Raw genomic sequence first — 27,081 nt, forward strand, 5'->3', positions numbered from 1 at the left:
TTCAAAAAGTATAATCACAATATATTGTCAAAATACAAGCACCACAACCGTATTACACACAACGAGAAACAAGGGCAAAAAAGAACGGAAGTAGATCGAGCGGAATTGAAAGGCACCACACAATTAGCACAACTACATTCATTTGGTCGTTTTATCGCATATCCAACCCTACATTTAAAATAAAAGGCGAAAATATGTCTGGAATAACCTTGAAGCAATGTTTATAACAAACTGACTCACACAATGCCCACACAAAAATCCTGTTGAAAAAAAAAGAAATGAGTGACGTCGCGAGCAGAAAACTACCCCCAATGACGTCACACCACACTGTGATGTCAACCCGTGACGTTGGCGAGGGCCGGGATGATTTTCTCGTAGATCTCGATGCCCCGGAGGTAAACCTTTTCGTTCAGGTATTCGTTGTGGTCGTGTAGGAGAACTGGCGTGTTGTTCATGGGGGAAAACCCGAATACCGGGAGACCCATCTGCAAATAGAAAAAAGGAATTACATTTAAAGCCGAACATCCGTCTAATGGACACAAAACCTTAGAAGGCTACAGAGATAAATTTTGCTTTGCCAGCGAAACCGGATGTATTACAGGCACGAGACAACAGACCTACATCAGTTGCGCCCGGTATTCGAGAGAATTCATCAACTGGGACAAGTTTTAAATAAAGAGCACGCGAACATTCAAGAAAACTTCAGGATAAAGACAGAGAGACTGATAGTCATATCGGAAAATCTGTCCGAATGATGATTAAACTTTTCAGTAACCATGGTAACCGTTTTGTCTCTGTAAGGGAGTAAAAAACGAAACAAATGTAATGGCTATGTCTAGACCTCCTGCCAAGACAACTGATTTGCTGATGATTAATGCCAATTTGAATTAGCCAAATATCGACATGTTGTTGAAGGAATATCGTTGTTTGAGGAGATAGTAAATGGTTTAAATGTGTGTGAGAGAGAGAGAGAGAGAGAGAGAGAGAGAGAGAGAGAGAGAGAGAGAGAGAGAGAGAGAGAGAGAGAGAGAGAGAGAGAGAGTTTTTTCCTTTGTGACTGTGTGTCTCTATGCGTAAATATGACACCTGAGACCGTGCCATAGTGTGCTTGGAGAGAGAGAGAGAGAGAGAGAGAGAGAGAGAGAGAGAGAGAGAGAGAGAGAGACAGACAGAGACAGAGACAGAGACAGACAGAGAGAGAGAGCACGAAATCTAGCGTGCACACAAGAACATACTCCCACACGCACACCCACCCACACACATTAAAGCACAATTATGGAATATATACCAAAGGCAATTATGTTGTCAGATTGTGTGGACATATTGTGTGGACAGTCAGGAGGTAGACAAAACGATCAAACTGACAGACAGACAAACAGATGGTTATTCATCCTGTTAAGGGAATCAAACGGCGAACAACTGAGTCAGGCCGAGTTAGCATCGCGCGGGAGGATAAAATGCCCGGAGAGAATGCAGGAGAAGGTTCCAGCCCTTACTTGTGTTTTCTGAGACGCGATAGTCAAAGCACTTTAACAGGTAACTTTAATAGGCATTCGGATATCGATATTTTGTGTATCGCGTAAGCTGACCGATTTACATTGCAGAAACTAGTTCGTAGAGGACAGATTGTAAAAACAAGATGTCCGCTCTTCATGTTTGTGCAGTGCGTCTAGTAACCTGTCCATGAGAGGAGGATTGCGGCCTGATGCCGGGAAAGAAGAATCATCTGAGAAGCCGCCGAATATCTTATTTCTTGGGACAAGTTTAGCTGAAGTTCGACGGGACTTTCACGAAGCTAGCAGCGAGGTTACAGGAAAGTCCGTATAGTTGGACCCAGAAAGGTCACGGGACGAAGTGGGGTCGAGATCGCCAGTCGGAGGATCAAGTACACCGCTACTTTTTCAAGTAAAGGACATATCGGCAGTTTTTGTGTGTGATCTAGTTGAGTTAAAGCCATGTCCAGGAGAACATATTTAATTAAAGTATAATTCAATCAATCAATCAATCAATATGAGGCTTATATCGCGCGTATTCCGTGGGTACAGTTCTAAGCGCAGGTATTTTTATTTTTATTTTTTATTTGTTTTATGCAATTCATATCGCGCACATATTCAAGGCGCAGGGATTTATTTATGCCGTGTGAGATGGAATTTTTTTACACAATACGTCACGCACTCACATCGGCCAGCAGATCGCAGCCATTGCGGCGCATATCCTACTTTTCACGGCCTATTATTCCAAGTCACACGGGTATTTTGGTGGACATTTTTATCTATGCCTATACAATTTTGCCAGGAAAGACCCTTTTGTCAATCGTGGGATCTTTAACGTGCACACCCCAATGTAGTGTACACGAATGGACCTCGGTTTTTCGTCTCATCCGAAAGACTGGCATTTGAACCCACCACCTAGGTTAGGAAAGGGGGGAGAAAATTGCTAACGCCCTGACCCAGGGTCGAACTCGCAACCTCTCGCTTCCGAGCGCAAGTGCGTTACCACTCGGCCACCCAGTAATTAGTATTTAGCAACTAGATCAGACGGTTGCCGCAGTCTGGTCCGAATCCTAAGTGTGAACTGTGACTGTGTTTTTTCCGCTTAATACACACTAGCCGTGCGTCGGTATCTGTTCTGTGGATATCGTGTGCCAGTGATTTCACGGACTGTGTGGTTTTTTTTTTTACACCCCCGGTATAGGGGTGTGTATAGGTTTCACTCGATGTGTTTGTTTGTTTGTTTGTGTGTTTGTGTTCGCATATAGATCTCAAGAATGAACGGACCGATCGTCACCAAACTTGGTGAACAGGTTCTATAAATTCCTGAGACGGTCCTTACAAAGATTGGGACCAGTCAAACACACGGTTAGGGAGTTATTGGTGGATTAAGATTAAGAGTGACATATTAATGGTCAAAGGGAAATAACCTTCTCAGTTGGTGGCAGTGAGAATGGTTATTTCCCTTTGACCAACGGGGGTGTTTTTCCTACCTCGACGTACCCTTTCGCAATGGACCCTGTGTCTCTGTTTCTCTGTCTCTCTGTTTGTCTGTCTGTCTGTCTGTCTGTCTGTCTGTCTGTCTGTCTGTCTCTCTCTCTCTCTCTCTCTCTCTCTCTCTCCCCGCATGTAATAAAGTTCTGAGTTCTCTGACGGGGGTGTTTTTCCTACCTCGGAGGAATTTCTTGTTTTTGTCTACCTCACGGGTAGCGATTTTTGATAGACTCCGGGTAAAATTATTGTGTTAGTTTGTGCACGGGATTGTCAAACAATTTTTTCCATGTCTTCAAACCTGTGAGTACCCGGTTTTGAATCCATAACCCTGATAATTATCTTTATTTTCATGATTGTGTGTGTATGTATCATAACTGTATCATGTATTTGACCCAATACAGTGGAGGGAACTTATAATTGGAGTTGTTGTTTGTTCCTCAATGATATCATAGTAGCGCATATGCATTCTTTCACACATCCCAAATACAGACCTCTCTTATGTAACGACCGTCAGTGCCAGCAGGAAATATCTCCTTTTGGATCTTGATGCCTCTGCAAATAGAACTCAATTCTTTGTTCTTTGCTTCTTCACCATGGACACCAAACGATGGGAACGGGAGGTTACACAAGCAGGAGAGAGAGAGAGAGAGAGAGAGAGAGAGAGAGAGAGAGAGAGAGAGAGAGAGAGAGAGACAGACAGAGACAGAGACAGAGAAAGAAGAGAGAGAGAGTCAAATAGAGAGACATAAAAAGAGAGAAAGTGGGAGAGAGAGAGAGTTGGGCGGAAAGAAAGAGAGAGGGAGACACACACACACAAACACAGGCAGACACACAGACAGAAAGATAAAGACATTAGCGCGAGAGGGGGATAGTCTGACACACAGACAGAAAGACAGAGACATTAGCGCGAGAGGGGGATAGTCTGACAGTGACACACAGACAGAAAGATAAAGACATTAGCGCGAGAGGGGGATAGTCTGACAGTGACACACAGACAGAAAGATAAAGACATTAGCGCGAGAGGGGGATAGTCTGACAGTGACACACAGACAGAAAGATAAAGACATTAGCGCGAGAGGGGGATAGTCTGACAGTGGCACACAGACAGAAAGATAAAGACATTAGCGCGAGAGGGGGATAGTCTGACAGTGACACACAGACAGAAAGATAAAGACATTAGCGCGAGAGGGGGATAGTCTGACAGTGACACACAGACAGAAAGATAAAGACATTAGCGCGAGAGGGGGATAGTCTGACAGTGACACACAGACAGAAAGATAAAGACATTAGCGCGAGAGGGGGATAGTCTGACAGTGACACACAGACAGAAAGATAAAGACATTAGCGCGAGAGGGGGATAGTCTGACAGTGACACACAGACAGAAAGATAAAGACATTAGCGCGAGAGGGGGATAGTCTGACAGTGACACACAGACAGAAAGATAAAGACATTAGCGCGAGAGGGGGATAGTCTGACACACAGACAGAAAGACAGAGAATGAGTGAAGGTCAGAGAAAGTAATACAGAGAGAGAAATACAAAAAGAGACAGAAATAAATAAATACAAGTCGCGTAAGGCGAAAATACTATACAACATTTAGTCAAGCTAAGTCGAAATCACAGAATGAAACTGAACGCATTGTATTTTTTCCGCTAGACCGTACACTCGTTGCATCGTCTGTCCACTAAATTAACAATCCAGAAAAGCGCGGTGGCGGTTGCGCAAAGGAGGATAGCACGCTTTTCTATATCTCTATTCTTTTTAACTCTCTGAACGTGTTTTTAATCCAACCATATCATATCTATATGTTTTTGGAATCAGGAACCGACAAGGAATAAGATGAAATTGTTTTTAAATCGATTTCGGAAATTTAATTTTAATCACAATTTTTATATTTTTAATTTTCAGAGCTTGTTTTTAATTCGAATATAACATTTTTATATGTTTTTGGAATTAGAAAATGATGAAGAATACGATAAACGTAATTTTGGATCGTTTTAATAACAAATAATTTTAATTACAATTTTCAGGTTTTTAATGACCAAAGTCATTAATTTATTTTTAAGCCTCCAAGCTGAAATGCAATACCGAAGTCCGGCCTTCGTCAAAGATTGCTTGGCCAAAATTTCAATCAATTTGATTGAAAAATGAGGGTGTGACAGTGCTGCCTCAACTTTTACAAAATGCCGGATATGACGTCATCAAAGACATATATCGAAAAAATGAAAAAAACGTCTGGGGATATCATACCCAGGAACTCTCATGAAAAATTTCATAAAGATCGGTCCAGTAGAGTTTACTCTGAATCGCTCTACACACACACACACACAGACACATACACCACGACCCTCGTCTCGATTCCCCCCTCTATGTTAAAACATTTAGTCAAAACTTGACTAAATGTAAAAAGCAGTGCCAGAAAACACACACACACACACACACACACATGCATATGATATGATGGTGCAGAGAGTAAAGACACTGATGATGAACACAATGACCTCGTTACTCAACTTACAGCGCCTGGCTTGCCGAGTCAAAGGCTGTCCACCAAGGACTCGTGTTGTCCACACATGACATCTGTTGGCTCACCTTTTTCTGCAGAAAAAAAAGACAAATGGGAACAATGCATAGAACTTACCAGCCATAGAACCAAACATTACCGATTACCCATGTTAGTCAAAAATCACTGTAAGAGCCTAAAGATAAATAGAACCGTGAAAAGCGCCTACGTACATACAAACGATAAGCTTAAGCGTTTCCCCTCCATTTCCCTATTACGTCTGAAATGGAATGAACGGTTATATCTCTTCCATCGAAAACAAGCTGCAACCCTCCAACTTGCTCTTTTAGGCCATACAACGAAATTTCACGATTTCTCCAGCGATTTATCATATTATTGATCTGCATATCAGCATCTTATTTTGCTTTAAAAACTCACGAAAAACGCATCAGAACAAAACCAAAAATATGACCAATAACAAGAACCAAAACAATACACATAACAAACACACATACAACACACACACGCACAAAGAAGTAAAAACAAGTCGCGTAAGGCGAAATAACAACATTTAGTCAAGTAGCTGCCATTTTTCAGCAAGACCGTATACTCGTAGCATCGTCAGTCCACCGCTCATGGCAAAGGCAGTGAAATTGACAAGAAGAGCGGGGTAGTAGTTGCGCTAAGAAGGATAGCACGCTTTTCTGTACCTCTCTTTGTTTTAACTTTCTGAGCGTGTTTTTAATCCAAACATATCATATCTATATGTTTTTGGAATCAGGAACCGACAAGGAATAAGATGAAAGTGTTTTGAAATTGATTTGGACAATTTAATTTTGATAATAATTTTTATATATTTAATTTTCAGAGCTTGTTTTTAATCCGAATATAACATATTTATATGTTTTTGGAATCAGCAAATGATGGAGAATAAGATAAACGTAAATTTGGATCGTTTTATAAATTTTTATTTTTTTTTACAATTTTCCGATTTTTAATGACCAAAGTCATTAATTAATTTTTAAGCCACCAAGCTGAAATGCAATACCGAACCCCGGGCTTCGTCGAAGATTACTTGACCAAAATTTCAACCAATTTGGTTGAAAAATGAGGGCGTGACAGTGCCGCCTCAACTTTCACGAAAAGCCGGATATGACGTCATCAAAGACATTTATCAAAAAAATGAAAAAAACGTATGGGGATTTCATACCCAGGAACTCTCATGTCAAATTTCATAAAGATCGGTCCAGTAGTTTAGTCTGAATCGCTCTACACACACACACAGACACAGACAGACAGACAGACACACACACACACACACACACATACACCACGACCCTCGTCTCGATTCACCCCTCTACGTTAAAATATTTAGTCAAAACTTGACTAAATATAAAAACAAGTCGCTTAAGGCGAAATAACAACATTTAGTCAAGCTGTCGAACTCACAGAAGGAAACTGAACGCACTGCATTTTTTCACCAAGACCGCATACTCGTAGTTTCGCCAATCCACCGCTCGTGGCAAAGGCAGTGAAATCGACAAGCCAGAATAGTGCGGTAATGGTCGCGCTGAGTAGGATAACACGCTTTTCTGTATCTCTATTCTTTTTAGCGTACTGAGTTTGTTTTTAATCCAAACATATCATATCTATATGTTTTTGGAATCAGGAACCGACAAGGAATAAGATGAAATTGTTTCTAAATCGATTTCGGACAATTAATTTTAATCATAATTTTCATATTTTTAATTTTTAGAGCTTGTTTGTAATCCAAATATAACATATGTATATGTTTTTGGAATCAGAAAATGACGAAGAATAAGATGAAATTGTTTTTGGATCGTTTAAAAAAAATATTGTTTTTAATGACAAGTTTCCGATTTTTAATGACCAAATTCATTAATTATTTTTTAAGCCACCAACCTGAAATGCAATACCAAAGTCCGGCCTTCGTCGAAGATTGCTTTGCCAAAATTTCAATCAATTTGATTGAAAAATGAGGGTGTGACAGTGCCGCCTCAACTTTTACAAAAAGCCGGATATGACGTCATCAAAGGTATTTATCGAAAAAATTAAAAAAACGTCCAGGGATATCATTCTCAGAAAATCTCATGTCAAATGTCATCAAGATCGGTCCAGTAGTTTAGTCTGAATCGCTCTACACACACACACACACACACATACACCACGACCCTCGTCTCGATTCTTCTTTCTTTATTTGGTGCTTAACGTCGTTTTCAACCGTTCAAGGTTATATCGCGACGGTCGTCTCGATTCCCCCTCTATGTTAAAACATTTGGTCAAAACTTGACTAAATGTAAAAAGCACACCTGCACAAACTCAATGGTGTAGTCAGGACCAGCGTCTTTGCACCACTGGTGCAGCATTTCCTCAAACTTGACCAAATCCACGTCTGTTGCGATTCGTACATCAAAACCTGCAGAACAATTGCAGTAAAATCTTCATTTAGCCCACAATTTCTTTGAAAGGCCTTAAACAGTTACGGCAAAATCATAATCAATTCTCTATTCGTGCTTTGTTCCCAGAATATGGCACTTGTGCTTTTTGCCACACATAGACACTCGTGCTTTGAGCCCAGGAAAGGTCACTCGTGTTCTTTGTCTGGAATAGGGCACCTCTGTTTTGTGCATAGGATAGGGCACTAGTGTTTTGTGCAAACGATAGGGCATACAGTACTTTATGAGTGCTCTATTCTTGGCATATATCACGAAAAGGCACATTTCCTGTGTAACCCGGATAGCGCCATTGCGCTTTGTGCCCCGGATGGGGCATGTGTGATAAGGGCTTCAGATATGCCACGTGTTCTTATAGTGCCCCTGAAAATGGCATGAATATTTAGTGCCCTGGATGTGGCAAGTGTGCTTAATTCCCCAGATATGGCACCTGTGTTTATAGTGCACCGGAAATGGTATGTGTGCTTAACGGTGCTCGAGATGACACAGAGAAACTTACCAGCTGACATTTCTGGAGGCACCACATTGAACTGGACACCTCCCTAAAAACAGACGGAAACCCCCGCAATCGTCATCGAGATCACATTCATTCTAATCATCTAGCAAGAAGAAGAAGGGTCATTAGGATGCTCATCTATCAGCAACTATGAACCATCTCTATCACATAAATTCTAAAAATAAAATAAAGTAATTAAATGAATTAGAGCCGTCTGGATACTCAGTCATTATGAAAACTATGACGTACGTATGGGCGCTTGACGTCAGACTTTGCATGCCCTTCTAATCAATGTCATAAAGGAAGGTGAACCGAGCTCAGCTCATAACAGGCCAGTGAAATTATGGACACACTAATGCAAGCGTACACCAAGCCTTCTGCAGGATTGGTGTATTAATTCCACAGATTACACCCACAGATTGATACAGATATACCAGTAGAAAGACGGTCTTTAATTGAGCCCGAAGTCGACTTCGTGAAGACTACGCGAAGTCTTTCTACCGAAAACTCAGTGCTAAAGCTCCGGGCGGCCAGCTTCGCCAAGTCGACTTCGTGAAGACTACGCGAAGTCTTTCTACCGAAAACTCAGTGCTAAAGCTCCGGGCGGCCAGCTTCGCCAAGTCGACTTCGTGAAGACTACGCGAAGTCTTTCTACCGAAAACTCAGTGCTAAAGCTCCGGGCGGCCAGCTTCGCGAAGTCGACTTCGTGAAGACTACGCGAAGTCTTTCTACCGAAAACTCAGTGCTAAAGCTCCGGGCGGCCAGCTTCGCCAAGTCGACTTCGTGAAGACTACGCGAAGTCTTTCTACCGAAAACTCAGTGCTAAAGCTCCGGGCGGCCAGCTTCGCCAAGTCGACTTCGCCCAATTAATGACAGGCTTAAAACTATGTACGGGTCTTTCTTAGTTTACCGGGTGACCTACACAGGAAAGAAATACCACCAGGCAAGACAGCCAAGATAAAACAAAGCAAAGAGTTTGAAAAGAAAGTGGTATTACACGTACCTTCAGAAAGTTTATATTCACCGTTGTAACATCACCGAGCGTAAATTTTGGGTTGGATTTCAGCCTTGGTAAAACAAGAAAGAAAGGTACAAATATACAAATAGGAAACAGGGGAAAGAAAGGTAAATCAAAATACACATTAAAACTGATAATAAAAGTAATTTCGATAATCAAAGGAATTCCGTTTTCCCACAGAAAACAAGATTGACTTCAATTGCTACGATGTAACCCTAAAATGAGGTCAAGGTTATGAAAACTGGTATTCCCCAGACGCAAACCACACAAGCGGGTTTTACAAATTTATGAAAGCTGTGTTACAGAATACAGAATCTTTAATTGCCCAAGGTTGGGAATTTGTGATGACATTGCGGTTAAGAAACATTTCAATCCAGCCATATACACCAACACACGCATCATTTATACAAACTGATCAACAACATTAATTTAAAAGCAGATGTTGACTCTGACACGGTTATCAAAAAGATAACCAGGAACTGCGTGCTTGTACATACCTCTGTTCTTGCTCGGCACGATACTCAAGAGCTCGATTGATCACTTTATTCTGCACACATATTAATCATGTCGTGTATAAAGGAATTACATGTTATTCTACAGACATGTTAAGACAAGTCAATAGTATTTACGCTTTCCGCCCTGATATGGCCCTTCGTGGTCGGCTGGGCGTTAAGCAAACAAACAAACAAAAACAAAATGTACGCTTTAAAACATTTTTGTGTTAACATATCCTGAAATGTGCACAGAAGTTAATTACAATTTAATCTGCAAAAGTATGCAGACGTGTTAAGATATGTGAACAGTAAGATAACTATTATGAAATGTCAACAAAAATCACACTTTATTCTGCAAATATGACAAGTCAACAGGAAAATGTAATGACATTTTAACAGGAACTACATTTCATTATCACTGTTAAACAAAACAAAGAAAAAATTCCACTAATAAAACAACGAACCACAAAGAAAGGAAACAAAGCAGCACACAAAGCAGAGGCTGCTTCCAAAACAAAATACGAACAAACACTCACCAGTTTAGCCACGGCAGTATCTTCTATGAAGGCCGATCCATGCCCAGGCTTTCCTTGGAAGGTCACAGTAAACCCTGTAAGTAGTGATACGGACAATGGCCAAGTTACTATACAGTCACTATCTCTGTTTTAGCGTGTTCATCAAGTCAACAATTTGTCTGTCAACAGCCATGAAAGTCCAGTAAATGGTGTACTCGCCTTTGGCTACTGATTTTGAAAATGTACTAGCCAGAGAGCAAAATTTACTAGCCAAACCAACAATTTGTTTCAGCAACTTTACTCGCATTTGGCGAGTAGATGAACATTTCTACTCGCCAGTTATATGTTTCTACTCGCCATGGCGAGTAAAATACTCTCCACTTTCAGGCCTGGTCAATAAGTTCCACCCAATGATGGCGGGCACGACTCGATGATACAGTGGACCCCCCCCCCTTTTTTTTAAGACCCCCCCCCCCCCCCCCCGAATTTAAGATCTCTCTCCTTTTAAGTCGACCTTAACTTTCTTTAAAAACAAGAAGAGCAAACGCTCGATCGAGTCACTTTCGCAGTTCTGAATATTATATGAGGCATCAGATGGACAGGAAGAAATTGCTATTCACAACACAATGAGTCACGTTCACATAAAATTTGAGCCCGGTCACTTTTATAGTTTCCGAGAAAAGCCCAACGTTAAGTTGTGTGTTGCCGAACAGAAAAGGCTAGTTATCTCCCTTGTTTTTCTGATAACGTTCGTAAAAGGCTACAGATGTAAATACTTTGATGTAAAGAATAATCCTACAAAGTTTCAATCACATCCGATGAACTTTGTCAAAGATATAAAATGTCTAATTTTTCCTTTGACGCTGACCTGTGACCTTGAAAAAGGTCAAAGGTCAACGAAACCATCGTTAAAGTGTAGAGGTCATTGGGGGTCACGACTAAACAAAATATGAGCCCGATCGCTTTGATAGTTTCCGAGAAAGATATAAAATGTCTAATTTTTCCTTTGACGCTGACCTGTGACCTTGAAAAAGGTCAAAGGTCAACGAAACCATCGTTAAAGTGTAGAGGTCATTGGAGGTCACGACTAAACAAAATATGAGCCCGATCGCTTTGATAGTTTCCGAGAAAAGTCCAACGTTAAGGTGGTGTCTACGGACGGCCGGACGGCCGGCCGGACAGACTAACACTGACCGATTACATAGAGTCACTTTTTCTCAAGTGACTCAAAAATAGTTTCTGTTCATAAACCTCATTAACAACTACCAGAATGGTCCATGTCGTCGATTGCAGACGACGGTTATAGTGCGCATATCCCTTTGCGCATGTATCCACGGAAATCACCGAACATTGAAAATCCCACAAACATGTAAACGGAGAAGACTCGAGATAACCGGATGTTTGGCATTACGTCAATATGCCATAATTCATATGTCATGTATCATGCTTGCTTACGTATATTCTATGTTCGAAAATTTGACTTCTGTTGGGGATTCGCGTGATGAAGAAAGACTGCGGTAAATCTGTAGATGATAATAGAACAAGGATTGTCTCAGAAGAAAGTCAACGACTAAATGTTTCAGACCGGTAACTTCATTTCAACATTGCACTATACAATGGACGTTCCATGGGGACAGGAGAGTTTGCTGATGATGTGCTAAACATTGGAAAGACCGTCTGCTAGAATCAGAGAAAGGTCGCTTCAGATTGCAGATTCTCAGTTGAACTTTGCAAGGTTTGTCGACTGTTGAAGAACAGGATTTTACACGTAATGAATTTCATGTACGAAAAAAAACCCACAAAAAAACAAATGGCATCGTCTGTCGACCAGTCACAGAAACAAACCTGGCGAGGTATGCGTGTACTTTATTCACGTCGAAAAAAACGGAACCATGCGTCTTTGTTATTGCTGATATCCTTTCGGATATCGGCAAAAAATTACCAACTTCCCTAGCGTTATCCTTTGATGATCGGAAGAGGAATGTGTGAGACCATCCAATCACAGCCCCCAAATTCCCCCACGTGTCTATCAGAATAGCAGACTGCGGACAGGCCACAACCGAATGAACCACCACCTTTTTACCAAGTTCAGAATTGGCCAGTCAGACCAGTGCCCTTGTCAAACAGGCAGCATGACAACGGAACACCTGCTGCAGACTTGCCCACTACACGATGGCCTCAGCAGCCAGATCTGGGCGGAGGCGACCAAGGTGCAAGGGAAGCTCTATGGCAGTCTGGACGACCTACAGCGCACGGCAACATTTGCGCGGAGAACCGGCGTTTCCATCTGAGTGATCGACAAGAAGAAGAAGAAGAAGAGCTATATACATCGGTATTTTCCCTTGTCAGAGTATGAATTTGTTGATGATACCGAAGTAGGTATTCCAGCAGTCAAGAGAGAAGATGGTCCACACAGGAGAAAAAGTATCTTTTACAAACTCCTTCAGCATTTTCCTATCTTGCTCAAAACCAACTCTGTTCATACAATAAGGCGTTTATCCATTCGTCTATCAACCAACCCTTCTCTGTCTCTGACCACATGCTTCATCTCCTTATGTTTATGCTCTAATGCCGCTTTACCAAAATTAAAAGTACGAACTTACACCAGCATGCGCGTTCGCCATAGAAGAGACGGAATTCCGATGTGGGGTTGGCTAAACCTGAAAATAATGATAAAAGACAAATAAATCACAAAGATGTCACATTTACAAGTATCATTCAGAATAACTAAGTAAAAGTTAAAGGAAATACAAAAACAAGCAAATGGCTCATTTAGCGATGAACGCTTGTCTCGAACACTAAGAACCGTAAATTGAACCTGAATGTCAGCGAAGATATATTCAAAACCTCAGCAGAACACACACACACACACACGCACACACACACACACTCACGAACACATAGACATACACAAACAGTATCGCTCTTAGTCCAAAGAGAGAAGGAGAGTTATTTGTACTCTTAATATCTCATACAGGAAAAAAACTATAAAAAAGAGCAAAAAACAAACAAACAAAAGAGCTAAGCTTATACCTTCGTCAAGAGCAAATCCAACGTTAAGATCTTGGAAGGTCTTCTGGTGTACAAACATCCCCATCCCTTCTTTGCCGCCAATTTCTTCATCTGAAACAAAGATTCGTGGATCGCCATTTTTTGCTCAAAGGACTTTGCGCCATTCAAACACATTCTCCAGCACTCTCCTCTATATGCAGATATTTATTTTGCGGGTTTTTTATAAGCGTTTTTCTCAGTTTTGTATGACATCATTTTTATGTTTACAAAGAAAAGTTAAAGCGACCACATTTTTTTACGGATATTTAAAAAAAAAAATTTAATAAGTAGTTTTCGGGTTCATGTTTTAGAATAGCAAATAATTATACCCTCATATTAATGCGTTCCTTAATTCATTCTAACTCTTGTCTAATTCAAACAGAAATGACAATGCAGGTTTTCAGCTGGACGCAAGTTTAAAACATTTGTTTTACAGTTTGTTTGTTTGTTCGTTCATGGGCTGAAACTCCCACGGCTTTTATGTGTATGACCGTTTTTACCCCGCCATTTAGGCAGCCTTTCATACGCCGCTTTCGGAGGAAGCATGCTGGGTATTTTCGTGTTTCTATAACCCACCGAACTCTGACATGGATTACAGGATCTTTTCCGTGCGCACTTGGTCTTGTGCTTGCGTGTACACACGGGGGTGTTCGGACACCGAGGAGAGTCTGCACACAAAGTTGACTCTGAGAAATAAATCTCTCGCCGAACGTGGGGACGAACTCACGCGGACAGCGGCCAACTGGATACAAATCCAGCGCGCTACCGACTGAGCTACATCCCCGCCCCTGTTTTACAGTGATTATTGCTATCAGTCGTGGTTAGCCTTCTTGTTGGTAAAAAGCAGGGTTGATTGGTTTGTGTCGATTTGGTTGCGCACGCACGCACGAACACACACACACACACACACACACAGTTCGGGCTACAGACACTCCCGGCGAAGTTTGTACTGAAGGAGGGCAATTTCATTCAGTACTTTCCCCTACCCTTCTCCAGTCATCCTCATCTACCCAAGACCAGCCTATAACGTTTGTGTTGTCATGGGTACAAATCTACGTTCCAAGTTTCAATCAGAATATTTAACGCAGAAGTTAGGTATGAACCGAGTGTTTACATCAGGCGAATGAGTGAAAATTCGTCTCCCTATTTTCAGGAATTCCATTTTTTCCCCACCATAGTTATGTTATTTTAGCTTAGTCATTCCTACCATACATTTGTTCAGAATTGCAATTAAAAGTTTGCTTTGTGCCACAATTATGTGCCCTCGCTGTTTCTAATTTGTTTCTGAAGTTAAAGTAAGAATGTCATTTTCTAGCACGTGTGTCCTCAGTTTCAGTTTGTCCACCTTGTTTCACTCAAAATGTCTATTTTTGTCACGTGTTGAAGTGCGTGCCCAGAGCATTTCCTATAGGAAAACTACTTCTGTGCACAGCGCGTGCGGCGTTACTCTAATCCAGCTCCGAGATACCATTTGAATATAAACGTAGTTCAAATCACGCTGCAGTTTGTGCTTTGCCCACAAGGGTGAAAACGGTTAACCAATCCCAAATTGCGAGCAGGGGGTCGAAAAACAGGAAAACAACGCACATACACTGTGAGAAAAATAAAAATCATCAATAAGAACACGCGACCCCATCATACACTCACCTGGACCAAAGACAATGTGCACGGTTCTTTTCAGCTTGACATCTTCTTTTTTGAGCCGACGGATAGCCTCGATGTACCTGTACAGATATTTCAAAGATGAAGGAGTTAGTGTTTTGTTTGATCACGTTTCATAATGGCTTTTATTCTATACCAGCCAATCAACTATAGAGGACTGTGATGCAGCATTGTAAAGATTAGGATTTGCTTTACTTGAATACCATGAGCAAACATGAGAGTAGCTTGTTGTGATCCATTGCAATAATATTTATTACATGTATGCGGCATAGATTTGAAGCGTGTGAAAGTAATATAAACGAAATCTGAAAATAGTACGATTAACCAAGCGAAACATTAATCAAAAGGTGTTATACTCCTTCTAAGCATACTGTCGACTGTTCTTCATAATTATAATGTCACTTACTTACTGCCTTTCACGCCTGTATGTCACCCATACTTTAAATGAAATCTTTTAATGTATACTTTCCTGCGGCCCTGGTAGCTGACAACATCGAGTTGCGCGGTCAAGGGAAATATCCGAATTCTCACAAAAGAGTGCACTTTCCATTGAATGTTACGACAACTTTAGTCTTTCAATATACTTGTTTTGCCAAGTGAAGTCTTGCTGCATGGTACTATTGTTTCAAACCCTGAAGCTCATTGCATATCTTTCAAAGCAATCTTAAAGCGTTTTCCTTCAAAGGGTTGCCAGGGTCTATTGTGATTTAGAAGGTGGAATTCACAGGAAGGAAAGTACCCTCAAAAAAGCAAAGTTCAGACAAAAGTAAGAACACTTACTGTATCCCAACACACTTCATGTCCTGCACATAAAACATAAACAAAAAGATTGGTCGTCGTTGATATATGCTTAGCTGTGCTTATGCAACAAATTGAGAGTTTTCCCAAACAAAATGAAATTTTAAAACAGAACGGCATGCTTGCAGTGATTTGCAATTTTATTAGGTTAATCTGGTGAGACTGCTGGCGTTGTATAAGTGATGATGGTGATGATAATTGATGACGACGACGAAGACGATAACGATGACGAAGACGACGAGGATCATCATCATCATCAACATCATCGTCGTCATCAATCATCATCAGAGGGGTGACAAAAGTGTTGCATACTCGAGCTTGACAAACTACAGAATTTTTGAGCGTCGCGTGAAACTTCGCTTCGTCGGAACTAAACAACGGAGAGTCACAAAATTTCACATGGTGACAATACATGATGTGACCTTAGCTTTGCGTCCGAGAAGTTTATAACTGTTGTCAGTTTTTTGCTGCGTGCTTGCCAAGTTACGAACATGACCAGGAAAAGTAAAACGCTGACAGTTAGGTGTTCTGTACAGGTGACAAACGCTAAATAATACCAATCATGAACAGCAACAGAGTCTGAGAGAAACCAAGAGGATATGTCGTAACTGTTCAAACGGCTTGAGTTTGGTGGACTGGTCATCCACAACCTGACACTAATGTACACCAAATACAAAGTAATTCAGTCATTGGATGTAGAAGTTATCATTAGCATTTTTATGGGTTTTTTTTGTGTTTTGTGTACCAAAGTCAAAAGGCCTTAGGCAAGTAAACTTTTCTTTTTTGTTTATTGATTTTTCGTTGACGCGATCCAAATGTACAGCTCTAAATTTACGTCTTCCGATATGCATCACTTATGGCACCACCCTGTACATAAAGAAGAAGAAGCGCCGTACATCAAGCAAGTTGAACAGCAAGGGGAAATACACCATTTGTCAAATGATACTATGCAAGTTCGTATCTGTGTAGATCTGTCCAAAGAAGATGTTAACAGCAGAACATTGGTTAAAAGGCACATTTCGCTCTCCAACCCTTTGAACCAAACAGCCTATCTTTTTGCGAAAACTGTGTTTACAATAGACCGAAAATCGAATGTCACAAAATGTATAGTTCGACGGCAGATCACAACACCAAAACGTCAGAACCTTTGCATACATATCAGAAGAAAAAATTCGATCTAAACTGTCCATTTTTACGATAGAATTCCTGATTCAAAGATCTATTCGAAAAGTACATGCCAAGTTTCTTTTGACGAGTGGCGTAGATGGGAATAAAAAAACGAAATTCAAATCGAAAAAAAAACCCCACATGTAATAATGAAAACAAGCATTACGGCTAGACCTACATATCTTATGGCATATGTATAGTTTCTAACGATGAATACAAGCTTTTATTGCTGAAGTAATCATTGTGTCACACCAAAAACCCTGTCTGTCTGTCTCTGTTTCTCAGGACAAGTTGTCGGACAAGAATTGTGCCTTAACTTTTATACTTGCAAAGTGAAGTTCTATAAGTCAAGTCAAGTCAAGTCAAGTCAAGTCCAGTCCAGTCCAGTCCAGTCCAGTCTCTCTCTCTCTCTCTCTCTCTCTCTCTCTCTCTCTCTCTCTCTCTCTCTCTCTCTCTCTCATTTATTCATGCTCTCACCTGTGCTCCTCTGGCGTAGATGTTACCGTCTGTATCTTTTTCCGCTTCAAAAGGATCATATTTCCAGTGTTCCTGTAAATCGGTTTTAATGTATACATATAAAGACAAAGAAACAGCGAGAGAAGGAGGTTAAGCGAGAGAGGGTGTTAGAGGAGAGGGGGTAAGAGAGACAGAGACCGACAGAGGAGAGAGGGTTAGAGGGGGGGGGGGGAGTTGAAGAGAGGGGGCTGAGAGAGAGGAGAGACAGATGAACTTACCTCAACTTAACTTTCTTTAACAAAGATGGAGAGAGAGAGATGCTGATGATGATGGAACTTTATTTTTCAAGGATAGAGGTTTAAGGCGACGCCTTTTCTTACAACCGGTCCTTACTTCTAATACAAATGTCTAATAAATCTTTCTTTCTTTCTTTCTTTGGTGTTTAACGTCGTTTTCAACCACGAAGATTATATCGCGACGGGGAAAGGGGGAAGATGGGATAGAGCCACTTGTCAATTGTTTCTTGTTCACAAAGCACTAATCAAAAATTTGCTCCAGGGGTTTGCAACGTAGTACAATGTATTACCTTACTGGGAGAATGCAAGTTTCCAGTACAAAGGACTTAACATTTCTTGCATACTGCTTGACTAAAATCTTTACAAAAATTGACTATATTCTATACAAGAAACACTTAACAAGGGTAAAAAGAGAAACAGAATCCGTTAGTCGCCTCTTACGACATGCTGGGGAGCATCGGGTAAATTCTTCCCCCTAACCCGCGGGGGTGTCCCATAAATGATAAACAAGTAAAGCAACATTACAAATAAACAAAGTAAACGAACGAACCAGCAACCAATCGACAAGTAAGCAAACAAGCAAATAAACATAAATAACAAAATGACAAAGAGAGAGAGAGAGAGAGAGAGAGAGAGAGAGATCAATCGAGAGTGAGAGAGTGAGAGAGAGTGAGAGAGAGAGAGAGAGAGAGAGAGAGGAGGATTCACACACACACACACACACACCGCAGAGGGAGAAAAGGAAAGTAGCCCTGTGTTATAGGTCACATGTTCATCCAATCAAAGCGATCCATAAAAACAAACTAACTTTATGTTTATTCATCGAAACGGCCAGTTTGCGTGCGTGCGTGCGTGCATACGAGTTTGCCTGTTGATTGGCAGGTTGGTTCTTTTGCTAACTTCGCAAGCGGACGTTGGTGCTGTCTTCTCGATTGTTATGCTCGTCTTAAATGATCTTGGGATGTTCAAGTTGCCAGAGATCATGTGCACTTTGCATGCAATCATTTTCTTCACGAAACTCTGAATGTGATCAACGTTTTGGAAACTCTATTATGAGGAGTAGAACTGACGAAGTCTTGCATGCACGAGTGTAAAATCGCTTGACGCCTCCAGTGTATTTGAAACCACAGTCACACAAGAATCAAATTTGTGTCACGTGTTTAAGCTCATAGTTTCCCAATGCCCAAAACATGGTTCCTACTCTCTTCAGTGTTTACTTCAGTCGTGCTTAGCACAAATATTGTGAACCAACAGAACTGGCTATGAGTAGAACAAAATCTTTAGGAGAACAAAATAAAGAAGACATACACCTTTACGAAGGACAGAGATGTCTTAAAATGTTACATTCTAACTCGGTGACATCATGTTATGATGTTTCTACATAATGCGTATAACTCACAAAGAAGCAAATTATTTTTATTTGATGGGTGTTTGTGTTTTTTATATTTAGTCAAGTTTTGACTAAATATTTTAACATCGAGGGGGAATCGAAACGAGGGTCGTGGTGTATGTGCGTGTGTGTGTGTGTCTGTGTGTGTGTGTGTGTGTGTGTGTGTAGAGCGATTCAGACTAAACTACTGGACCGATCTTTATGAAATTTGACATGAGAGTTCCTGGGTATGAAATCCCCGAACGTTTTTTTCATTTTTTTGATAAATGTTTTTGATGACGTCATATCCGGCTTTTCGTGAAAGTTGAGGCGGCACTGTCACGCCCTCATTTTTCAACCAAATTGGTTGAAATTTTGGTCAAGTAATCTTCGACGAAGCCCGGACTTCGGTATTGCATTTCAGCTTGGTGGCTTAAAAATTAATTAATGACTTTGGTCATTAAAAATCTGAAAATTGTAAAAAAAAATAAAAATTTATAAAACGATCCAAATTTACGTTTATCTTATTCTCCATCATTTGCTGATTCCAAAAACATATAAATATGTTATATTCGGATTAAAAACAAGCTCGGAAAATTAAATATATAAAAATTATTATCAAAATTAAATTGTCCAAATCAATTTAAAAACACTTTTATCTTATTCCTTGTCGGTTCCTGATTCCAAAAACATATAGATATGATATGTTTGGATTAAAAACACGCTCAGAAAGTTAAAACAAAGAGAGGTACAGAAAAGCGTGCTATCCTTCTTAGCGCAACTACTACCCCGCTCTTCTTGTCAATTTCACTGCCTTTGCCATGAGCGGTGGACTGACGATGCTACGAGTATACGGTCTTGCTGAAAAATGGCATTGCGTTCAGTTTCATTCTGTGAGTTCGACAGCTACTTGACTAAATATTGTATTTTCGCCTTACGCGACTTGTTGTTGTTTTTTGGTGTTTGTGGGGTTTTTTTATGGGGGGGAGGGGGTAATTTTTGTTATATGTCTACATTGTAGTATAACGACAACTTCTCACCGGGAAGACGGGCACCACGTCAGTGTGGCAATACAACATCAGTGAGGGAAGGGTGGGCTCCTGGCCTTGCCATGTCAGTATAGCCATGGGTTTGCCGCGAACAACCTATGAACAGACAAACAGCAAACTAAGAAAGAAAGAAATAGCAAACTAAGAAAAAAAATTAAAACTTGACTAAATCAGTAAATGTAAAAAGAAATAGCAACTGAAGAAAGAAAAAAAATAGCAAACTAAGAAAGAAAGAAAGAGAGAGAGAGAAAAAAAGAAAAAGGAAGGAAGGAAGGAAGGAAGGAAGGAAGGAAGGAAGAAAGAAAGAAAGGAAGGATAATAAGAAGCAAACAAATAAAGCAAGCATAAAGCTGAGGGGTTTTAGGATCCCCGACCACTTGCACTGTCTTCTTTTTTATATCCATGTGATTTACCGTCAACGGTTAGAAGAAGAACAACAGGGAAATGATTCTCTTCATCACATATAAACAAGTTGATTTTGACTGCAAAGGCTTTATTTGCAGAGAGGTTAAAAATAAGTGCAAACCTATGGACAGACGTTGCAAGAGGGATGACAAAGACAACATGATAATGCAATCTCTTCATGGTGTAAAGTTGGGTTAACAAAGTTGTCTTGGTTCCCAAGTTATTGAGAGTAAAGATTAGAGACGCACAGAGCAATCAACGCCTTCCAGTGACCCTGGTCTACCAGACATGTGTAGTCTGGAAACAATGCGCAACAAACTTGTTAGAATCAGTATGGAGTCAAAGGCACTGTCTACAAAATTATTTCCCTGTCAAATCACTTACCTCCACTGATCTATAGTCAAGGCCAACTTCATCTGCCATTGCCTTGTAAAATATATCAGCCTCTCCTGCACACAAACAAACAAAGCAGAACTATGTAGATCACTCCCTTTCCCTTTCTCGCCGAGAGAGAGAGAGAGAGAGAGAGAGAGAGAGAGAGAGAGAGAGAGAGAGAGAGAGAGAGTGTGTGTGTGTGTGTGTGTGTGTGTGTGTGTGTATGTGTGTGTCTGTGTGTCTGCATATGTGCGTGCGAGATTGACAGAGACAGAAATCATCTGTGCGTGGTTGTGTACAACAAAAATGGAGAGAGGGCGGGGGTTAACAGAGAGAGAAAACATGTGTGTGCCTGCCTGCCCGGCTGCGGTTCAGTAAATGTGTGTTGGTGCGTGTGTGTATGTACGAGTGTGCGTGTGTGTGCATGCGAGTGTGTGTGTGCATGCGAGTGTGTGTGTGTGTTTGTCTGTGCATCCTAGTCTGGGAGGTGTATGTGAGTGTGATGGTGCGAATGCACCCACACGAATGCGTGCATTACCATAAAACGAGAAGGCGAAGAAGAAAAGAGACAAAAACAGAAATGAATCAAAATAAACCTGCTCAAGTTACATGCTCCAAGGCTAGAACACCAGGTTATTCCAATTCACATTAGTTCATGTCCGATGCGAGGTTATCGTCTTCATCCATATCTCTTCGGTCATATTTAATGTGACACGCCAATACATCACTGAAATGAAATACTCTCTTTGTACCTTCTCACCCAAACAAGATTTGGAGGGAGGGAGGGAGGGGGGGGGGGAGGGACCGGTAAATAGAGATAAAGATAGATAGAGACAGACAGACAGACAGAGAGAGGTTGGTGCGGGGACATAGACACAACAGGCAGACACAGACAAGTAGACACATACACACATGCAGGCACGCACAAAAAGAAAAATTAAGAAAAGAATTTTTGTAACACAGATATTTTACAAGTTGACACTCTTTTTGTCCTTGTTAGGATTGTTGTGCATCCTGTTTTCTGTATTGATTTCTTTCTCTCCTTCTTCCAAGTAGGATGTGTAATTTTTTCTCTTTTTGTCATTGAAACAACATGAGGTCTTCCTCGTGTCTCAAACTGTTAACTTGGTAAACAGACAAATTCACTATGATTGAATGTGAACTACACATTGTATATGTACATTGGGTCATGCAGGGCCTATACCGAATTCTTTCTTTCTTTATTTGGTGTTTAACGTCGTTTTCAACCACGAAGGTTATATCGCGACGGGGAAAGGGGGGAGATGGGATAGAGCCACTTGTCAATTGTTTCCTTTTCGCAAAAGCACTAATCAAAAATTTGCTCCAGGGGCTTGCAACGTAGTACAATATATTACCTTATTGGGAGAATGCAAGTTTCCAGTACAAAGGACTTAACATTTCTTACATACTGCTTGACTAAAATCTTTACAAAAATTGACTATATTCTATACAAGAAACACTTAACAAGGGTAAAAGGAGAAACAAAATCCGTTAGTCGCCTCTTATGACATGCTGGGGAGCATCGGGTAAATGCTTCCCCCTAACCCGCGGGGGGTCTATACCGAATTTGTGATTCCTAATCAAACAGCGCTTTAGTCATCTCTGACCCATACTTTATGAAGCAATAAGATTTGTGTTCATATGGGATAGTATCAGATCCAAACTGTTTACATTGAGTCCTTATTTTAGAAAGTACGGGCCATGCATGAATCATATTATCTGAATATTGTAGCCCAAAAAGTGACCCGGTGAAGGTTCATCTGTCACACTCACAGACACTTTACAAGTGTGGATAATAAGGAGCAAATGGAGTGTTATGTTAGGCCTGACAATAATTTATGCATGTGATAAGAAACCATATTACTGAAGATTGCTTTTATGCGTGTTTACTCATATTCTAAGCTTTGATATGGTCCCTAATGTATGCCTTAAAATGAAATGACTTGTGCTCTTACATAAATATATGCAAAACATGATTACTTAATAGCAGGACATATAATCATTGGAGTCAAGGTCAGCATGAGTCTAAAGTAAAATAATCCCATGAGTGGATTAAAGAAAAGAGGTGAGGGTAGTTTACAGTCCACACTAATAAGTTTTTTTTTCACTGATGTAACAGCTGAATTAACAATGGATCAACTTATCCTCAAAGTAATTGTGATGGTGTCTAAAAACACATCTCCATGTAAAACAGCAGAAGTGAGGCAGAAAATACTGTTGTAATTGATGTATGGGGTTTTAATTTAGGCATCTGTTCCCAACAGAAATGCCATTTTTAGAGTAAAGACTGAGCCTGATCAAACAGGTATAAATGTGTACACTTATTTTGAAAAGGGCAGATGAAAGGCAGGGACAATCTTATTTCTGAGACATACAATAAAAATGTGCCTCTTTTTCACCTGCCCTTTTCAAATGTACTGTACACATTTACCTGCTTTCAGATATATATATACGCTTAATTGTGATGGTCGCAATATCCCTGTCAATAACAGTTAACACAGTAAAATAGAGTCTTTTATAGCACAGAAAATGTATAGCTGGCTGTCAATCCAATCTAAAACAAAGAATCATATCACAATGATGGAAACTGGGTAGATGTTGATTAATTCTGATGTGAGTTGTTCTTCGCTAATGGTGACTGCGGTGGGTGACATCAAGTAAAATCAATTTTTTAAATTACGGGGAATGATGGTGACAAAATAAGATAATTACTGCATTCTACTGATGTAGCAGTATCAACAAAATCACCATGAAGGAAAATAATATGACAGAAGTAGCACTTATTCCTGCTTGTTTTCGTTTTTTGTTCACAAAATGGCGGCCAAAACGTGGAATGACAGACCCCTGCCATGTTCACAACACATTTCAAACCGACAGCTGCTCTAGAAAGGATAACTGTTATCATTCAACGATAACTTATACTTGGATTAAACTGCACAAAATCTTATTTGGACAACTGACCCTCTCCTGCTCACGTGCTGCGTCCGATAAAAAACTGGTTACCTTCGAACGCGCGGCGTCACAAATCCGATCCACTGAAGAAAGACAATTTGCCGGCCTGAGCGCCAGGAAGGCAAACACACATTTTAATTTTCAAATCATGGCATCATTATCGATAGATGAAGATATTTGGTCGCGTGAATATACATCCGTGTACCTCGCAACGGTGACTTTCGTATCTGCCGTCACAAACGTTTGCCAGGTTACCCCGATTTTCATTTCTTCGCTCGCGCAGTTGAGCATGGATTGTTCTCGTGCGGCCTCAGTCCGGAAGACGGCAGGGTAAACACACAAATAGTGATGATGTCCCGAGCTTTGTGTACTACATAGAAAAGTTTGTGTACGGCAAAATTGATGACGTGTCACAGAAGCGAGGTAACTCTGTTCGCAGGTTACTTTCACGCGAAATGTCTCTGTGCCACCGCGGTTTCGTCCTGAAAATCAACCGTATCGCATTGATTTTGCGAAAACTGAAAGTGCAGGTAAGTTGCACAAGTTTCCTTAATGCTTACTTCGTAAAATTATTGATGTTAAAGTTGATAGTATGGTTATTTTAGAGCACAGGACTTAAAAATTATCGGGAGCTATGCAGCGACCGGCCATTCTCGAATGGTTTCATTCGTACGCAGGTGACCACAGATAATAGTTCTGCGAAGTTTAGGTGGCACTCTTCGCTGTTTTTTGGCAATACAGTTGCAGAACTGTTTGTGTTGGTATTGTCTCCTTTATAACATTCATTTGTAGCATAATTTGATTGATTGCACCAGTACAGCGTAATACATGCACAAGTATTGGCAATTTGGTGTCGCGTGATTTGCAGGTTACCTCTTTCTGTTTTGATACATTTGAGCAGTAGTTTGCATTTGATTCTAATAATCTGTAGGTATTCCAAGTTACACCCTTTTAAACAATCACTGACCAAAATATCCCTGCCCTGCTGTAAGCAGTTGTGTTGCCACAAAAAGATCAAACTACAAGGTAACCTGCAAACGGTGTCACAAAATTACTGAACCTAACAACACTAAACTGTACATCAAAAATTCTTCAATACATGACAAACTAACAGCAAACACTCTGTTTTCATGGAGTTTACTCAAATTGTTTCACAGAATTAGTTTATAGATATGCTGTGTAAATTTGGTGTCACAAAGTACTGCAGGTTACTCCATTGTGACCCCCACCAGTCAGTCTGCTTTTTTGTCCGAACCATAAAAGTTCCTGACATTTTCTTTTTAGACTCAAATAATACAAGGGCTCCACTTGACAGGAATAGTATTTTCCAGGTTGTAGCTGCATTTTGAAAATTTCAGTAAGTTTCCACTGTTTGGTCACCAATAGCAAAGAACAACTCATATAGTGGCAGACATTTGATCCTATGAACATGTGCATGTGCAACTGCTGTAACTTGACTTGGCTATTTTTCATTTGATCATTATCTAAAGATCATTGTATTATATATATTTCTCAAGGGTAGTCCACAAAAAAGACAGCCCTGATTGCATAGTTTAGAGAAGCAGTGATATAGTGACTATATGATCATCCCATGCACTCCCGCTGTAGTCAACAGAAATAATTCCTTTTTAACCAACATGATGTAAATGAATTACAAATATTGTGCAGTTAGTATTTAGCTTTGTAAAACACAGGCCTAGGTGTGACAAAATCAAAAAGAGAGACGGTGTCATTGTTGAAAGCAACTTACAACACGACAACTGTCATTATGCAAACACTGTCATTCACATATGTTGTGCTCTAAAGTATATCAGCATGCACTGTAAGTCGATCACTCTTGCATCCTAATTTCAATTAACTGCAACATTAACTGCAACATATGTGGCAATCATGTTTCCCGTAAAGGTGTTTTTTTCCAAATGTTTATGTTTAGTTGTTCCTGCTGCCCATAAACCTGTAACACTATCATCAGTTTACAGTTATAAATACTTTACAAAATGAGCTTGATGTATAACAGCGTACAAACAATCATGTCCCAATTAAATAGGTCCAAGCTACCTCAGAGGACATTAAACCCCCAAAGTCAATCAGTCGAGCTTGATGTAAAAATGAGCAGAATGCCATTCACATCCAAGTACAACCAGTGTATATATATATATATATATTAAAGCATAAAACACTGATACACAGCGCTGAAAGTCCAACAAATGGTGTACTCGCCTTTGGCTAGTGGTTCTGAAAATTCACTAGCCAGAGAGCAAACTTTAATAATAATAATAATAATAATAATAATAATGGACATTTGCTATAGCGCATAATCATATATATGCTCAATGCGCTTTACATATTAATTTCTAGCCAAACCAACAATTTGTTTCAGCAACTTTACTCGCATTTGGCGAGTAGATGAACATTTCTACTCACCAGTTACATGTTTTTACTCGCCATTTTCAGGCCTGATTCACATGTATACTCATCGTCTCTCACCCACACACACACACTCACACTGAAGCCAACTGATACATAAGTATAAGTAGTTAGTGCTTGTTGACATACACACAAACACACACACACACACTGACACACACAGACACACACACACATACACACATACATACATCCTAAATAAACATGCAACTACAGGAGTAATTAATGTTTCACCCACCATAGTCTGGCTTCGGTTGAGCAGTGTTGATTCGCAAGTACGTTCGGAAGTTCGTCACAGCAGGATCTTCGTCGACAGTGTCGCTTGACATTGTAAGCCGCTTGAAATGAACGAAATAACTGAAGGTTCCTCAAAAGGTCAAAGTCTGCTAACTGTTCTGGTGCAAAATATTGTCGTCCGAATGACAGCAGACGATGTTACACTGACACGCTTTCCAGCAACAAAGAGTTTCTTAAGGGTAGTGAACTCTGATGTCAGGTGTGTTTTAAGTTGTCTCCCCTGAGTCGTGTTTAATAAATCTGTTTTCCTTTCCGTTTCTTTCAATGTATT

General features: G+C 40.4%; 2 protein-coding genes across 2 annotated transcripts in view; one reads left to right on the plus strand and one right to left on the minus strand.

The window, feature by feature from the left end:
- Positions 1-26,984, minus strand: LOC138964009 (aminoacylase-1B-like). Its single transcript, XM_070335882.1, has 16 exons — positions 26,752-26,984; positions 21,123-21,187; positions 20,325-20,429; positions 17,641-17,712; positions 15,979-16,001; positions 15,184-15,260; positions 13,519-13,608; positions 13,089-13,145; positions 10,507-10,580; positions 9,974-10,023; positions 9,462-9,525; positions 8,462-8,504; positions 7,819-7,925; positions 5,504-5,583; positions 3,476-3,536; positions 1-485 (listed from the first exon to the last, which is right to left on the minus strand). The coding sequence occupies exons 1-16, from the start codon at positions 26,840-26,842 to the stop codon at positions 336-338; spliced, it is 1,209 nt and encodes a 402-aa protein (XP_070191983.1). The 5' UTR covers positions 26,843-26,984; the 3' UTR covers positions 1-335.
- The window catches only part of LOC138964015 (transmembrane protein 43-like), a 156,426-nt gene that overhangs the window by 68,097 nt on the left and 61,248 nt on the right, over positions 1-27,081 (plus strand). The window lies entirely within an intron of this gene.

The sequence above is a fragment of the Littorina saxatilis genome, linkage group LG4 (assembly GCF_037325665.1).
Source record: "Littorina saxatilis isolate snail1 linkage group LG4, US_GU_Lsax_2.0, whole genome shotgun sequence".
Lineage (NCBI taxonomy): Eukaryota > Metazoa > Mollusca > Gastropoda > Littorinimorpha > Littorinidae > Littorina > Littorina saxatilis.

What these genes read in the sequence shown, in the direction of transcription:
- LOC138964009 (XM_070335882.1), bottom strand. Translation starts at nt 26,842, where the DNA reads ATGTCAAGCGACACTGTCGACGAAGATCCTGCTGTGACGAACTTCCGA. An exon ending in TGAATATAAACTTTCTGAAG is followed by an intron (nt 8,505 to 9,461) that starts GTACGTGTAATA and finishes GTCTGTTTTTAG; the next exon opens with GGAGGTGTCCAGTTCAATGT. An exon ending in GACTCGGCAAGCCAGGCGCT is followed by an intron (nt 3,537 to 5,503) that starts GTAAGTTGAGTA and finishes TTCTATTTGCAG; the next exon opens with AGGCATCAAGATCCAAAAGG.